At 35.9% G+C, this 17856-nt stretch overlaps 1 protein-coding gene across 4 annotated transcripts; it reads right to left on the bottom strand.

Moving 5' to 3' along the window:
• Positions 1–175: 175 nt before the first annotated feature.
• LOC110617421 (kelch domain-containing protein 3) lies at positions 176–17316 on the bottom strand. 4 transcript variants are annotated; one of them, XM_021760175.2, is made up of 11 exons: positions 16929–17315; positions 15958–16099; positions 15573–15740; positions 15127–15279; positions 14815–14967; positions 12715–12879; positions 12403–12573; positions 10450–10636; positions 10129–10345; positions 9244–9373; positions 176–793 (listed from the first exon to the last, which is right to left on the bottom strand). In XM_021760175.2, the coding sequence occupies exons 1-11, from the start codon at positions 17049–17051 to the stop codon at positions 726–728; spliced, it is 1677 nt and encodes a 558-aa protein (XP_021615867.1). In that variant the 5' UTR covers positions 17052–17315; the 3' UTR covers positions 176–725. The 4 variants fall into 4 exon arrangements, with proteins under 4 accessions (XP_021615867.1, XP_021615866.1, XP_043813760.1 ...); XM_021760174.2 differs by having other exon boundaries at positions 15958–16107; positions 16929–17314; XM_043957825.1 differs by lacking the exon at positions 16929–17315 and adding an exon at positions 16405–16708 and having other exon boundaries at positions 15958–16107.
• Positions 17317–17856: the final 540 nt, after the last annotated feature.

Here is a 17856-nt window from a genome sequence, read left to right as displayed (position 1 = left end):
GAAGTTAGAATAATGTTAAATTCCAAATTTGCCACTCCATCAAGGATAACCCATCCTCTTAACTCTGTACATAGGCAATTTCACATGGGGACTCATAACATCCACGCAAAACTCTGCTAAGTTAATCAAAACCCATAGACAAAAACAAAATCAAAATCCATAACAAACAAGAATATGAATAAAAGAACTTCCATCACTGCTGTAAAAATTGTATCCCATAATTCACTTCCTCTTTAGAGAAAGAAATACAAAATAAAAATAAATAAACTAATAAAGGGAAAAAATTCGTGCAATTTCTTTGAAACTATAACCTAAGACATAATAATAAACTTTACTGAAGCTGAAAGGTGACCTACTTCAAGTCTACTTGAGCTAGCTACTTTGAGAACAAAATTCTGTTCACAGAAAAGAGCTACCCATTACAGTCACTGATTTCTGATAAGCAAAATCTCTTTTCCTTGTCATCATGGCGAGTAGTCAGATCTGGAGCAGTAACTAATCAAAGCATAGCAAGTTTCATAAAACAAAAATATAATAAACACAGTCAATCATAGTATTAGAACAGGTAGTGTTTGTTTAACTCTAGAAGAGACTATTTGTTGGTGCAGAAAGAAAAAGCGTAGATCACACCAGTTAGCAGAATCTGTGCATCACCAGTCAACCGCATCTATGAATCACCTTTTTGAGTCACTAATGTACAAGGCCAGGTGGTTTTGTAGAGTTGGTCAAGTGTTCACAAATGAAACCGAATTCCCTGGATCACCCTCTACTTCCACAGTTGTTGTCCTGCCACCTGTCAACAGCCGTCAGTTCGCACAAAAATCTTTGACAAAGCACATCGAAAGATGTCACACCAATGACCACTTTAACCATGCTAACAATGAGAAACCTAATCTAAACCCTCTGAAAACTACTGTGTTCCTTGTGGTATTCTTCTATGCGTAATGCACTAAGATGCAAAACAGGAGATAGCCTTCTCCCTTTCCCATTATAAACCCATCTAACTGACTGGGATATCGCCCTAGTCTTGGGTAAAAGTCATAACCCTCCGAGAAATTACCACCTGGACAACCCAAATCACATTTGGCCTACCCAACTGAATTTTGTACTCCAATAGAGGTTCACGAGCATGCCAATCCACATGTTTCCTTTGATAGATTATGCCTAATGCTACAGTAGAGCCTAATCCGCCCAGAAACCAAGCTCACAGCTCACACTGTTGTATTATGTTTGTCTGCACCGGATCTAGTCCTACTTAATGCGACATCAACAGTCACATCACTTGCCACATCAGCTGCCGCCTCATCTAGTAGAGCTACATCAACAATTTGTTCCCCTACGCAACTAATTTCAATGTCTTGATTCCAGCTTTGACATCTATTATGACAAACTAATATTTGAAATTCAAATTCTACAAGCTGAAATCAATGACTACAAGGCACAATCAGATGAGCCATATTACTTGAGGGATTCTTATAGTCGTGCTAAATATTATAGTAGCTTATTTTATGAATTTTAAACCGTCAAACAACTTTTCCAAGTATATAGAACTTGAAGCATGGAAGGACAAATATATGTTTCAACAAGCACATTGGAAAACTCTTTTATTCGGTAACAAATAAATTTTAATTGTTTGACTTAGAATGCTAGGTCAAATATTCGATTTCAAGAAAATAAGGTGAGGAACACCGTGAATAAACTTGGTTTAGGCTAAAAGCACCTGGAAGTGTTCTCAAGTTTTCTTAAAAATGTAATTACAACTCAACAGGATAAAGGCAAGAATTTCATAAAGAAGAACAAGAAAAGCAACCAGAACAATCCAATGCTTTGATCCTGAGCCTTCAGCTTTGGATGTTGAGGCTTCACAAGTTGAAATTTCATAGGTCGAAATCTAAGATGACAAAATTGAGTTTGAAAATTTTGCGGAATCCATTCTAGTGAAAGAAGCTGGTAAGAATGAACAAGAAAAACTTGACAAATCTATCCTAAAATTAAGAAGAAAACCAAGCTATGCAAACGACACTAGAAATTGAAATTTTAGCCAATTCTTTTCTTCCTAGTGAATTAATTGCGGAGTTTCAATCACAGTTATGACTGATCTTATTGGTTCAGATGTTCTTGGAACATGAATGAAAGTATCAAATTCATTGTTGATGAAATTCATTGTTTGATCTTATTTCTCCCATCCAATATTTAAAGAGCTATATTAGGTTTACTATTATCCTAGCTAGTGTTAGTTTTACATTCCAAATTAGACTGGACTATTATTTTCTGATTTTGAAATTTCAATTCCTAAAATCCTAATACTAGTAGGGCTAGGATCAAGTGTTGTAGTAGAGAGCAATTAAAAATTAATATAAATTGTGAGATTTGTTTTCTCTTCTCTTTTGAGTGTTCTTTGTATTCTACATCACCAGTTTCCCAAAGAAATTAAATTCTTTGCTGAAGATTTTTGGGAAAATTTTGAGTATTCTTGTATTTCACTCTTGAGTTGTACAATATGTCTACATAGCTATTTATACACAAAGAATCATATCTAAACAGGAAGCAAATAATCAAATAATAATTACAGAGATAATTAAGGATCCTAATCAAATCAAATCAAATCTCTAGAATCAATTAGGATTAGCAAATAAGTCAACACTCCCCCTCAAGTTGGTGCAAAGATGTCACACATGCCCAACTTGCAAATCAGATTATGATAGATCTTGTTGTTAAGCCCTTTAGTAAACACATCCGCAAGTTGCTCAGTAGAAGTCACATGAACTAGGCTCAAGACACCGTCTGTTAATTTTTCTTTAATGAAGTGCCGATCAATTTCAATGTGCTTCGTTCGGTCATGTTGGACTGGGTTTTGTGCTATACTTATAGCAGCTTTATTGTCACAATACAAGGTTATCTTGTCTCTCTCGGACAATCTCAACTCTTCCAATAACTTCTGCAACCATAAGAGTTCACACACTCCTTGGGCCATTGCTCTGTATTCTGCTTCTGCACTTGACCGAGCAACAACACTTTGTTTTTTACTCCTCCAAGTGACAAGGTTTCCCCCCACAACTGTGCAGTAGCCAGATGTGGATCTCCTGTCATCGAGAGATCCTGCCCAATCTGCATCTGTAAAAGTTTCAATTCGGAGATGACCATGTTTGGAATAAAGAAGCCCTTTCCCTGGCGCAGACTTTAGGTATCTCAAGATGCGAAGTACAGCTTGCATATGAGTCTCGCGAGGGTCATGCATGAATTGGCTGACTAAGCTAACAACATAGGCTATATCCGGTCGAGTGTGTGAGAGATAAATCAACCTTCCTACCAATCTCTGATATCTTCCAATATCCACGGACTCACCAGTTCCTGCTTTCAGCTTGTGATTACTTTCGATGGGAGATTCTGCTGGTTTACACCCCATCATACCAGTTTCTCCCAAAAGATCCAGAATGTACTTTCTTTGAGAGATGAAAATTCCTTTTTCTGATCTAGCCACCTCGATACCTAGAAAATATTGCAGTTTTCCCAGATCTTTGATTTCAAATTCCTGAGCTAACAACCTCTTTAGTTGAGCCATTTCCTCTTTGTCATCACCTGTCACCACTATATCATCAACATACACAATAAGAAGGGTGATCTTACCCTTATGATGTTTGATAAACAGAGTGTGATCAGCATTGCTTTGTTGGTAACCGAAGGACATCATGGCTCTGCTAAACCTGTCAAACCAAGCTCTGGGAGATTGTTTTAGCCCATACAAAGCCTTTTTTAACTTGCACACCTTTCCTTGTGTCTTCTCATCAGCGAACCCAGGAGGAATTTCCATGAATACTTCTTCCTCTAAATCTCCATGGAGGAAAGCATTCTTCACATCAAACTGTTGCAAGTCCCAGTCCAAGTTGGCCGCGCAAGATAACAGAACTCTGATTGAATTCATTTTTGCAACTGGGGCAAATGTCTCTTGATAATCCACTCCATAGGTTTGGGTGAAACCTTTAGCAACCAATCTGGCCTTAAATCGTTCAATTGTACCATCAGCTTTGTGTTTCACTGTGAACACCCACTTACAGCCAACGAGTTTCTTTCCAGGTGGAAGAGTGACGAGCTCCCAGGTCTCATTTTTAGCCAATGCTTTCATCTCTTCAATCATTGCTTCCTTCCATTTAGGTTCTGCAAGAGCTTTCTTCCAATCCTGTGGAATAGACACAGAGGAAATAGACAAGGCAAAGGCTCTATAGGAAGGAGACAAGGATTCATAAGAAACAAAGTTAGAAATAGGATGTTTAGTACAAGATCTGACCCCTTTTCTTTGTGCAATCGGTTTATCTAAATCATTGAAGCATTCAAGAGTTGTGGATAACTCACCAGAAGAAGATTCTTGACTCTGAGTAGACTGCATAATGGCCTCTTCTGCCTTGTCTCTCCTTGAATACCTTCTCAAATCTGGCTTGTCCAAACGACCAATTCTTCCTCCCTGATTGGACATCTCCCCCTATCGATTAGAACTCAAACTCTCTAGTTGAACCATATTATCCGGAATCACACAATTTTGGATCACCTCTTCTTGCTCATTATTCTCCCCCTGAAGAGGTGAGTGGGTGGTATTGAAGTAGGGTTCAGTTTCTCGAAAGGTAACATCCATACTGACTAAGTATTTTCTAGAGGGAGGGTGATAACACCTATATCCCTTCTGTGTCGGAGAATACCCAACAAACACACATTTAAGGGCCTTGGGGTCCAATTTCCCTGCCGTTCTAGTATGGACAAAACAAACACACCCAAATATTTTTGGTGGAACAACGTATGAATTCTTCCCTTGTAGAACTGCCAAAGGACTCATAAAGTCAAGGGTCTTGAGAGGCATTCTATTTATAAGGTAAGCAGATACAAGAACTGCATCTCCCCAATATGCTTTGGGTAGATTCATGGTGAACATAAGAGATCGAGCTACCTCCAATAGATGTCTATTTTTTCTCTCAGCAACGCCATTTTGAGCACTAGTATAAGGACAACTAGTCTGGTGTACTATCCCATTACTCTCCAAATAGGCAGAAAAGCTACTATCCATGTATTCTCTTCCATTGTCAGTTCTCAAAATTTTCACCTTAGTATCAAATTGAGTACAAATCATCTTATGAAAAGATTGAAAACAAGAAAAAACATCACTTTTAGCTTTAATCAGATAGACCCAAGTCATTCGAGTGCAACAATCAATAAAGGTGACAAACCATCGATTACCAGATAAGGAGACAGTTTGAGTAGGCCCCCAAACATCAGAATGAATAGTTGCAAAAGGAATTTGACTTTTATTATGACTCAAAGGATAGGATGTTCTAGTGTGTTTAGCATACTCACAAGCATCACAAAATAAAGAGTCAAACTGGGTTTTAGCAAACAAATCAGGATAAAGTTTTTCTAAGACAAAAAATGATGGATGTCCTAATCGCCGGTGCCATTGTATTATTTCCCGATTGACATCCTTATTTTCTCCAAAACAAGCTTGAGATATCGAAGAACCCGGATCACTCTCCAACATGTATAAGCCATCATGCAGCCTACCATTGCCAATCCTCTTCCCTGTGCGAAGATCCTGAATAACACAATGATCAGGAAAGAATTCAAGTTTACAGTTAAGGGCATTGGTGATAGCACTGACAGATAAAAGGTTGACAGGAAAGTGGGGAACATGAAGGACAGATGATAATTTAATGTTGGATGTGCAAATAACAGAACCTGTTCCGGATATTGGAGTAAAAGAGCCATCAGCAATTCTGACACTATCTTTGGTTAGAGAAGGAGAATAATTGAGAAAGCCTTTAGAAGAGCCTGTCATATGTCTATTCGCACCAGAATCGATAATCCATGGAACATTATTAAAAGAGGAAGCATTACCTGACTTTACAAAGTTAGATGTGGCACCAGAGGATGAAGAGGTGTCAATATGAGACAAGAGGCGCTTGAGACTCTAAAGTTCATTAGCGGAAAGAAACTCAGTCGTTGTTGTCTCCTTAAAAGGCTCCTCCACAGTTTCTGCTAAATTAGCTTGATTTCTAGAGGTACCTCGTTTTCCTCCACGACCTCTAGTGGGACGACCATGTAACTTCCAACAAGTCTCTTTGGTATGCCTCGGTTTCCCACAATAGTCACAGTGTAATTGATCTTTCTCAGAAGTAGGAGGCTGTGGTGTGCTCAAACTAGTAGTCAACCCAGCCTTTTCAACTGGTGCAGTATAGAGCATAGCATGTCGACGACTTTCCTCTTGTTGAACATGAGCGTGGGCCTCTTGTAGAGAAGGAAAAGGATTTCTTCCCAACACTTGGACTCGAATTGGATCATATTCATTATTCAACCCTGCAAGAAAATCATAGACCCGCTCCTTTTCAATCATTCTCTGAAATTTGACTGTATCTCCAGTGCAGTCTGCCTGAAAGTCTTGATAGTAATCAAGTTCCTGCCATAAGCCACATAACTCAGAATAAAATTGGGAGATAGTCATTTCTCCTTGCTTAGTACCATGAATCTTATTCCGAATATCATAAATTTGGGCATCATTCCCAATCTTGGAATAAGTTAAGGACAAAGCTTTCCATATTTTTGCAGCAGTATCAATTAACAAATAGGACTTAGAGATATTAGGTTGCATCGAGTTCAGTAACCATGTCATAACAAGACAATTATTTGAGTCCCATTGAGGAAAATCTGGATCACGCTCATCAGGTTGTTTTTTATTACCAGTGACATAACCCTGCAGCCCTCTAGCCTTGATAAACAACAAACAAGACCTTGACCAAGCAAGATAGTTGGTTCCATCAAGTTTTATGGGACTAATTTGCAAGGAAGGATTATCAGAGTTAGGAATCGAGACCCTTTTACCTTCTGCCATAGTAAAGATTTATGAACCCTGAAAGAATATGAGGTACCCAAGGTTGTACACACAAGAGAGCCCAATTGATTCACCAAAAAGACCGGGTAACAGCACGGGAAGGCCGGAAGATGGTCGGAATTGTCGCCGGAGTGATCGGAGCGGCGAAGCAGTGACAGACGGTGGGTCACGCGCCAGGAAGCGCCGGGTCACGCGCCGGGAAGAGGTGGCGCGTGAGCCTCACGCGCAAGCTTTTCCGGCGTCGGAGCAGGTCGGTCGGCCGGCGGCAGTCCGGCAGTTCTTCTGGTGCCGGCGGTGAGAGAGTGAAGGGCTCCTAAATGGGTTAGTACCAAAAAAGTAAATCTAGGGTTTTGAAACCCTAAAGAGGAAAAATTGAATTTGAACCCAAAAAATCAGGAAAAAGGCTCTGATACCATGAAGATTTTTGGGAAAATTTTGAGTATTCTTGTATTTCACTCTTGATTTGTACAATATGTCTACATGGCTATTTATACACAAAGAATCATATCTAAACAGGAAGCAAATAATCAAATAATAATTACAGAGATAATTAAGGATCCTAATCAAATCAAATCAAATCTCTAGAATCAATTAGGATTAGCAAATAAGTCAACATTTGCAAATGTAGAAACATACCTTGCATCGCCAAAAGGTCTTGACTTTCCCATCATGCCATTTTATCTTCACATTTCCAACACCTTCAGATTTCAATTCACCACCATTGACAAATGTGCTACTTGCTCCATCACATTCTTTGAAACTATCAAACCATTCCCCTTTCAAGCAAATTGAATTGAACAAACATTCTTTGAAACTATCAAAACCATAACCTTGATGAGCCATGCAAACTTCACATTCTTCTTCACATCAGTTGTATCATTTACATTGGCAATGTCATGGCTCTTCTTAAATTCTACAAGATAGCTTTTCATCTTCTTGCACTAATATTGGACGTTCCCTTATCGAAATAGTAGCATTCTTTATCCTTGTAATTCCTTGTGCTCTTGAACTCGATTTATTATTTCCTTTAATATCATTTCCGCACGTTGTACTCCTACCATGACTAGAACTCACCACAATTTTCCAGCATAAACGCTATCACTTGGTTGCCTGAATTTTTCATTCTCTAATATCACTGTTGTGACATCCCCTACTTTATCATTGTCATTAGGTCCTTATAAGACGGTGCGAGAGAGGACAAGAGAACTGAGAGCTTTATCCTCACCATATATCTTCAAATCTAAACTGGCAAACTGACTAATCACCTTATTGAAGACATTAAATGATCTCTAATTTTTGTACCACCTCTCATTCTTAATTGAAACAAAGAGAAATGAGAGCTTTATCCTCACGATATATCTTCATAGCTAAACTCGTGAACCGAGTAATGAATTTAATGAAGAAAATAAATGGTCTCCAATATTTGCAGTCCCTTTTATTAATTGATACATCTCTTTCTTCAGTTATAATAAATTTGAGTGATTTTTTATATATAAATTCCTTGTAATTTCTTCCATATAGCCCTCGAAAAATTCCTGCACCAAATATTGTATTTCACTTCAGGAGCTAGAGACAAACAATGTACTTACAGCCTTTTGTTGAAGCTCCCACCATTTCATCATTTGTTTTTGATGATTTCCTCTCATTCAAACATTGGACTAATCCGTCACCATACTAGGCTACACATTCAAATTATTTTTCCATCAACAGACTCTATCTGGAACTTTGTACTCGTCAGATTTTGTATCTTTAACATTACAAACCCAAAGTTCTAGTACCAGTTTGTTGTGAAAAAAAGAATACTTGCAAAGACAAAATAATCAAAACAAAAAATTTAAGAGGTTCGACAGCTAGCCTATTCCATAAAGGGTAATTAAACATTCATTAACCTAACACACTTAAACCCTTTAGCCTAATACACCCAACAATTTTTCCCACTCAAATCAGTGCTCTCTCTAGAACTCTCACACTCAATCTTAGAGAATTTTATCTCAACTTTCACTTGCACTGTTGCACATGCTAGCTTTGCTTGCCATGTGTTTATAGCCACAGAGTCTCCAAGCAACATGGAGCGAGAACCAATTATCACCGTAGAATACTTGGTCCTTACTCAAAGTAAGCTTCCAAGGAAGCTTCCTGTTTCTTATTGCAATTTTATTACTCTTTTATAATGGTTTGATTATGGCAAGGAACATAACAAGTCCCAACCCCCAACACACCAAACAAACCCATTTATAAATGGTTTCTAAACTTGTTGTAAGTTCTAACCTAGCCCAAAAAATTATCAAAGTTTGGTTGAGACCAACAAAAAATTTTGGTTGGATTTTGCCACTAATTGTATGTAGAATTTATACTGTTAGAACCTCAACTCATACCTTGACTTAGCGAAGAAGTGAAAGAGCCCCCATCTACATCCGGAAATTTAGCACTTGAATTTGGTGCATCACTTATCATATCATCATTTAAATTCAGAGGAGCTACAGATGATTCTGGGTTTGCAGGGGCCTGTAGAAAATTCAAAAGATAGTCATTAACAGACAATTCACATTAGACTAATAAAAATGCAGACTTAGTTATTCATCCAACGTTGAGCAAATACAGACTTCGTTCATCAAAAATAGTTCAAAAAAAAAAAAAAAGAGCATAGAAGCTTGTAGAACAGTAGAGGAGCCATTAACCAGTTATCACTTGATGTGTATTAAACAAAGCACAGTAGAGGAGCCATTAACCAGTTATCACTTGATGTGTATTAAACAAAGCACAGTTGCAATGCATGTGTGAAAGTCAAAATGATTGCAATTATCTCATAGTATGCAGTAGAAAGAGCAACTGTGACATAATGTTTATGATCACCTTTTTCATTTACACTTATTAACTTCATCCCTCAATTTTTTTATGAAAAAGGAAAGAAACTGATTGGCTTTTGTATTTTAATATTTTCCTTCCAATTCAACTTGCATTGGCATTAAAAAACAATGCACAGTAAACCTTAGGCAAGAAAAAAAAAAGTGAATTCCTCAAAGTTTTTCCATGTTTTTATTCATGAGCTGACATAGATCATTAAGAAATTACTGCAAGTTATGCGAAACTTCGTCTACGATAGCTTCTATGATATTATGCAATTTCTAACACAAATAAAGATAAATGCAAAACTTGGTAATTTCCAGCTCCTATCATCAAAGACCCTCACTTTCTGGCAAAATAAACTTGGCAATACTCTGAAACCTGATGGTAAGGGAAAAAAGGGAAGAGGTTTAGACCTTGCATATCTGAGAAACATCAGAAGATGGTAGATTCTTTGAATCAGGAGTAACAGCTTCTTCTGTCTTGGGTTCATGCGTTGCAGTCTCCTTACCGAGAGCATTGTCCGGTTGCATGTGGTCTAGTGCATCCTGCCTGAGGGTTCTAGAAGCTTTTGATTTGTTGTTGTGATCACCATTCAACATACTGCTGCCAATTTGCCCACCAACCCTTTTCCTGATATGGGCACAGAAATTGCAGGAAAACATAATTCAAAGGAAATTCATTTACATTAATCCATCACTGTCGAACAAAGAAAATAAAAATGACCAATTTCTCACCGAGTATTATTATTATTAACCATCTGGGTGGTAATGGGCTTGTTGGCAAATAAAATTCCACGTAGAGGCTTCCCATCTATGATGGTTTCAATGGTATAACCATGGGGAAAGCTTTCAGTAACTTTGGCTTGAAATATCTTCTTTCCTTGATGAAGTTGTGCTTGACTCATTTGCAAATTCTCTACACCTGTGAACAAAGCACTAATTCTTTGGGAAAAAATTCACATTCTTTTTCATATATATACACATCATGCCATGATTACCACTTATGAATGAATTTTCTGTGTATATCAAATAATGAAATGGATAAAAATATAAACAAAAGAGAACCCATAATTATGCAATCTAAAAAAGGAAAGTATCTCTTTGATTATGTTAGATAAGTTAGGTAGATAATAATTACAATTAAACAAAATCGACTTTCCATAAAATCACTGCTCTTAGTTTATATTGATAAAACCAAACTTGTGACCCACATCCACCGAGTGCCAGAACCATCAGAGTAATATACCAATGCCTAAGTTTTTAGCTGGTAAAAACAGATTATTAGAGTTGGTTATACCAGCGATCGGAAGGTTTTCAAAAAAAATTTTGATCATTAATGGTGCCACTAGAAAAGCATTTCACTGGACTGATCATCAGAATGGCTGAGTAAAATATGGAAAAGAAAGATGCATGTTTGCTAGTTTTGTTATGTAATTCTTTCCATCACTAGTTTATTATTCTAAGTAATTATGCATTGACCGTAATTGAATTTGGAAATCCTAAGATGGGTCTGATTTTTATCATTACTTCTCACTGCAGTTAAAGACAAACATCCTTTTGCAATTAAAGAAACAAAAATGCAGAAAAACAACAGCAACAGAGAGAAAATATGAGTGAAATTCCTAACCTGTACATCTTTATTAAAGGCGTACATATAAGTGTCAAATCTATAGGGTAAATTGCAAATGTACCCAAATTATGACTAAGTCGAAAGAATATAGTGAATCAGGTAAATCAATACAAATCTCTGAGTCTTCATCCGAATTATTTATAAAAGATCTTTCAGACCTTGTATTTTCAAAATTTAGGATCTCATTCATTTTTGCAATGAAAAAGAATATATAAAAACTTAGCTATTTTTCTTCCACCATCCATTGTTTTTCCTCTCCCTCTTCTTTTTTCTTTTTTTTTTTTTCAGTTAATTTACTTGGCTAACTATATTAATAATATTATAACTTGCTATCTTTTTCTACTAACTATTTGATCAATAAATGAGAATATCAGCATATGTATAATAATAACTATTGTATACAATTTCAGAGTTCATGATTCATAACATAAAATTATATAACATAACAACAAATACATTTTATTCTATTACAAAGAATAGTTCTATTTAGATAAATGATAATTCTATATTTATCACAATAGTCATATATTATTTTTAATTAATTTTTATTGAATCTTAAGATTTGATTGATTTTCTCTTTGTAAAATGAAAATTTGATTCTCAATTCCAAACTCTATTTGACAACTACGGTAACACCACCAGACATAACAAGTAACAACATTAACAAAATGCACTTGACGACAACAACAAAAAATAATACTGCAGCAAACAGGTCAACAGAGACTAAATTTAATACTATGTGGGGTAAATATCCAACCTAAAATCTTGACAGATATGTTTTTTAGACATAAATTTAACACTTGGGACATGTAAATATCTCACAAGAACAAATACGTGAAGATTGATGAGTAGCAATATATTTAATAAAATAAAATGACTAAGAGCATGAGTGATGTAACACTATCAATGACTCCAGCAATTTTCATCAGCATAATGGTTGTAGACCGCCTTCGGGGATCCCTAGTTCAGAAAATTGAATATGAAATATTGCCAGCTTCAATTTTATGATAGAAAACTACCCTAAATCAATTTAAAAAATGCAGTAATTGGTATCTTACTTGGTTGGGCATAAGTTGGCACAGTGTGGTGGAAATCAGTACTTGTGTCAATTCTAACCAAAGCTTTATCATTTACAGGAGAATTAAGAATTTGTTCTTGGCACTTTAGCTTCAATTGCTTTCTTAATGATAATTTTTCTAGCCGCCGTTCATCTCGTATGCTTGTAAGTCCTAAAATTAAAAAGTTTATCAAGTTATCCAAACAATGCAAAATTATATGCTCTTTAAACAGATATGTGAAATCACATAAACAAATCCCAGAGCAGTTAAGAAACTTTAGCTTCAAATAAAATAGAAAAGGCTGCACTAAACCTGTATGCAAGTAAAACATATCATCCAGTGCCTCAAGATTCTTATTGCAACCACCTATGAACACCAAGACACCACTGATCTGAGGATCTAAACAGTCCCCTGCCACAGAAAATCTTGCAGAAGGTCCAACTCCTGTAGTCATCACCTTTGTCCATATACCAGTGTCTGCAACAATAAAGGAATGTGGATGAGTTGGGGGGATGGGGTTGTTGGGGGAACCAACAGATATACCACCAAATAGAAAACAAAATCAGCTAATAACTAAAAGCCATTGTTGCAAGAACCAGCTGGACCAGTCAGACTAGTTTAACTGGGAAGTGGGTCAGCGAATTGTAAGCATATGACCCTCTTTTTTACAGAAACTGTGTTTATATAATTGGAAGAATGGCGACATTCAACCAACTATTACTGATAAGGTTAACTGAAAACAATAACACTAATAATCATTATAATAGATGCTCTCTCTTTTCAACAAAAGCTAATCTATTAAATTATTATATAAAATCCATCAAAATTCTATTACTTTAAAATCTATCAAAATTGTATTACTTTAAAATAACTAATAACTATTAACTCGTGAAAACTATTTTAAAAAAATTTAATTTGTTAAATCATGAAAGGAACAAAATATGATGTCAGTAATTTAATTTATTAGTTTGTTAATTTGAATTATTGAATTCTCTTATTTTATTATCTTTAAAGTATTAATAAAAAATAAAACCCTCTTTGTTTACTATACTATAAATTTTTAATATCTCAGAGATTACTTTTTTATTGATGAAGTAAATTTGATATTATGAAAACTTTATTATAAGTATTTTATTTTATAATATTATTGGCTTTATTTTTAATCATTATTTATAGAATATATAAAATTAATGATAATAATAATAATGTATTTTTATTGTTGTTAATATTTTTTTAATATACATGCTATAACTTGGTTTAACTCCAGTTAAACCTTACACCCCTTAATCCTCTGTTTAACAAATTTAATTACCAGGCCGGCTTTAGAAACTTTCCTAAAATCCACAAGACTTAGGTTAAACAATGGCAGAGCAAAGCATGGGCATTTTCAGGCTTCAAACTAGCCACGAGTTTACAAACTATCCAGCATACTGTTACGATCCAAGGTCACGGATCGCATCACAAAATGCTGGATAGGGAAGAAACTCATTAAAGGGAACTCTTAACACCTCAAGACGCAAAAAAGGAGTCTCAATTTCATAATTTCAGGAATAAATCTACTCATTTTATTGAATGAAGAGAAACACCCTCATATAGTGGAAGTTCATACAATGATAATACTTCTAATTAAAGTAGAAGTCTAATACAAGCAACCATTAGATAAGAAATTGCTAGAATAAGATAATGGAAAATCTTATAAAAACTACTAGATAAATAAAATTTGTTTGTTATGAATTTGATTTATCCATTATCCATATCATCAATCCCTTTCTGGAGAAAGAGATTGTCCTCAAACGTGCATCAAATCCTTGCATGAAAGAATTCAACTTTTCTTCTAATTTTGTTGGAATGCCCATGACAACTTGCTCTGGTACTATCACGTCACGGGATGATGAAAAGGGAAGGAGCTCATTGGAGAGAGCTCTTTAACACCTCAAGACTCAAGAAAGGAGAGAATCTCAATCTCACAAAGATTCATAAAATGATAATACTTCTGATTAAAGTAGAAGTCTAATACAAGCAACCATTAAATAAGAAACTACTAGGATAAGATTATGGAAAATCTGATAAGAAACTATTAGATAAATAAAATTTGTTTGTTATGGATTTGATTTATCCATTATCCATAATACAAACCTTGTAAACCTCAGCAAAAAAAAAAAAATCAAGTAACTCAAACAGTCATAAATATCCTTCTTAATGTAAAACATTTTATACTGGGCACCTCAAAAGGATACAACAGCTCATTTTAATTTAATGAAGCACCTCCTAGCTTTATGGTTTGTGTCTAAGTGACATGTCTGTTAACCCACAGCACAAGTCTTCTAAATTAATCATTCAACTATTATTAAAACTTTCTGGATGGAATTTGGAAGCCACTAAAAATTTTATATACAGAAGCATTATACATACCAACATCAAGCATGTATAGGTCATCATACAGATTTTGAGCATCTGTAAATCCCCCAAAAACAAATAAATTCTTGCCAAAAGCAACAGTAGAATGACCAGCTCGAGGTGGCAATTTCTGGCCTGTGGTGTTGAGCTCCTTCCATACAAGAGTTTCTAATAAAACACAAGAATTTGCAAAGAAGTAGTTAGCATCTCTCAGTTCTGTTAAATCAAAGCTTTATTTTAGATAGTCATGTGACGCTGGAAATTAAACTCCTGCAAGAAGGTGTATTGAGTATGTAAATATATAGGCATATCAAGAATAAGCAAAACCTGCATCTAGAATGTGTACATCAGACAAATAATAATCATGCCCATCTTCACCACCAACCACAACGATTTTGTTGTTCCAAGATGAGCAGGTATGGCTATCACGTGCAGAAGGGGGAGTGCCAGATGTAGCTGCTTGTTTCCAGACAAATGTTTCTGTTGCAAGAGCGGGGAAAGGAAGAAAAGGATAAGCTCATTATCTTTATCAACAGCTGACTTACTGAGATGCCACCAAAATGGAAATCAGGGCCTATGAATGGTGAAAAAATACAGAAAGTTCAATTTAAACAGTTGACTCGCCTTCCCCACCCACACAACCCCAGAGAGAGAGCATGAAAGAGGAAAGAAGAGAATATTGGGCTTTCCATATAGAAGCATAACGTACATGATCAGACACTAAGCGAAATTCTCATCAAGTGTTTAGCTAGCTGCATATACATCAAACTTACCTGTATTTAATATGAAAATATCATTGTAATACACTTCAACGTTATTATTTGAAGATTTTCCGCAGCCACCAAATATGAAGAGACGTTTGCCAACAAGGGCAGCACTATGGCCCTCCCGTGCCTCTGGTCCCTCTCCTCTAACTGTTGGAGAAATCCATGTATGTGATGCTACAAGCAAAACATATGAGACGTGTTATGCAGATGAATCAACCAAATTCATCGAGATTACCAATGCCAAACAGAAAATGAACAGCAAATCCAAATCTCATCCCTCATACATGCTAATACTAAGTGGAAAGCAACATAAGCAGATTGCTTTTGCAACAATGCCAAATGCAGAGGAGGATGTATTATTAGAAAAATTGTAAAGAAAGGTGTCACTCACAAGTATCTAATATATGCAGATCCTTAAGAGGGTTCATCCCATCAGTGCCACCAAACACAAACAGATTGTCACCAACAGTAGTACAACTGTGGCTGTCCCTCGGAGTTGGAGGTGTGCCTTTTATCACTGGTTGGCTCCAAGTCTGCATTGCTGCCAGAAAGCAACAGAGCGTGAACAATGCTCATGAAGAAAAATCTCCGTAGGAAAATTCAATAATAGAAAAGAAAATCTCAAATGATTTAAAAGCAAGGAAAAAATTTGTTGTGAACAGAAACCATGAATACCCAAGCAAGAGAAAATAAATATATCTTAAGTAGCAAACCAAAAGCATTAAAAGTAGCATTACTGAAGATACTACCCTCCGTTACATTGATTAAAAAAAAAGAAATCAAGAGAACCATGTGGTACATAGATTCTAAGATAGGATAATCGATACTCCAGACATACCAGTTTACAATGAGAAGGGGGAAGGTAAGAAATTAGTGCCAAACTGCCAATCAATACAAGTAACAAATAACAACAACTTAACAAGCACCTCAACATATTTTACATGATAAACTCCCAACAAAGTATTAATGCCTCGCAACAAGAACAGTACAAAATTCCCATTATAACCCCCATAAAATCCCTTAGTCAATCAAGTTGTTATACACATCAAACCATCCCCCCAAAATAAAAATAAATTGAGAAAGAAAGAAGCTTTAAATCAGAAAAACATGAAATGAATGCAAAACAAGGACCCATAAAATAAACCCATAGAAACCCTAAAAGAACAATTTCAGAGTTATTATTCATCATAACAAACACAAAAGGTCTAGCAAAAAAGATTATACAAAAAAAAAACTTTATCTCAGAACCAATAAGAACAAATGAAGCAAACCTCAAAATTGAAAATATTACAGCGGACGAAAAATAAGAAAAAAAAAGGGGGGGGAGAGAAACAAAATGAAGGAAATAAAGTGAACACCCACCAGTGTCAAAGACATGAACTTGGTTGGTCTGGCAGTTATCTCTGCCATAGCCACCAAAAACATAAAGAAACCTCCCTCCTTTAACGGAATTGCATGTATGCCCCCACCTCTTGCCTGGCCCATTACTCTTAAGAGGCTGTTGAGCTCCTTGTTGTGGGTATGTTTGCTGCAACTGAAGCCTTTCCCACCTCATTTTCTGGGAAAATTTTTAGCGGCTGATAAAGAGGAGGGAATTTGATTTTATTTTAAGAAAAAATGGAATAAGAGATGGGATTTCTGGGGATTGGAGTGTAGATTTTCGTTTTGAGCTCTCATGCAAATGAGCGAGCAAAAGGCCTAAACAAGTTTTAATTAAATGGCATTCAATAGGGGGGATTAAAGAAAGAGGATTAATCCCTCAAAGGGAGATAGAATAGTGTATCTGATGAGCTGAAAAAGCAAGCGGGTTGGACACGTGGCATGAATCAATGGCTTGATGTGGGTTCCACCTTGCAGTCTCCTTTGGGCATGGCCCATCAAAGAATGGGCCCTGTCCAGCTCATCTTATCCTCCTCCTCATTCACTTGTTCATCAGCGCCCAAGTGTATTAAAGGTCGTACTTTGAAGTACAATGTCAAATATTGACATTTTTCATCAATTTTTTTATCGATAGATATTTGGACAAGAGGGAAAATCGAACCGTGGTGATAAAAAAATTCGAACCGTGATGATCAAAAAACCAAAATGCAGTAATAAAAATTTTTTACATATATCTTATCGATCCATTTAATATATAATAGACAATATTTTTCATGAATGATATATAAAATTTTTCTAATTTAATACTAATTTATTATGATTTTTGGTGAATACTAGGCAAGAGCAAATGTGAGTAAAAAATGACAACAAATAAAACAACCCCATTTTAAACTGTTGGTTATGGGAAACA

Source organism: Manihot esculenta, chromosome 6 (genome assembly GCF_001659605.2).
Source record: "Manihot esculenta cultivar AM560-2 chromosome 6, M.esculenta_v8, whole genome shotgun sequence".
Classification (NCBI taxonomy): domain Eukaryota; kingdom Viridiplantae; phylum Streptophyta; class Magnoliopsida; order Malpighiales; family Euphorbiaceae; genus Manihot; species Manihot esculenta.
The sequence above is the reverse complement of the archived record's forward strand: the minus strand, read 5'-3'. Positions and strand labels throughout refer to the sequence as shown.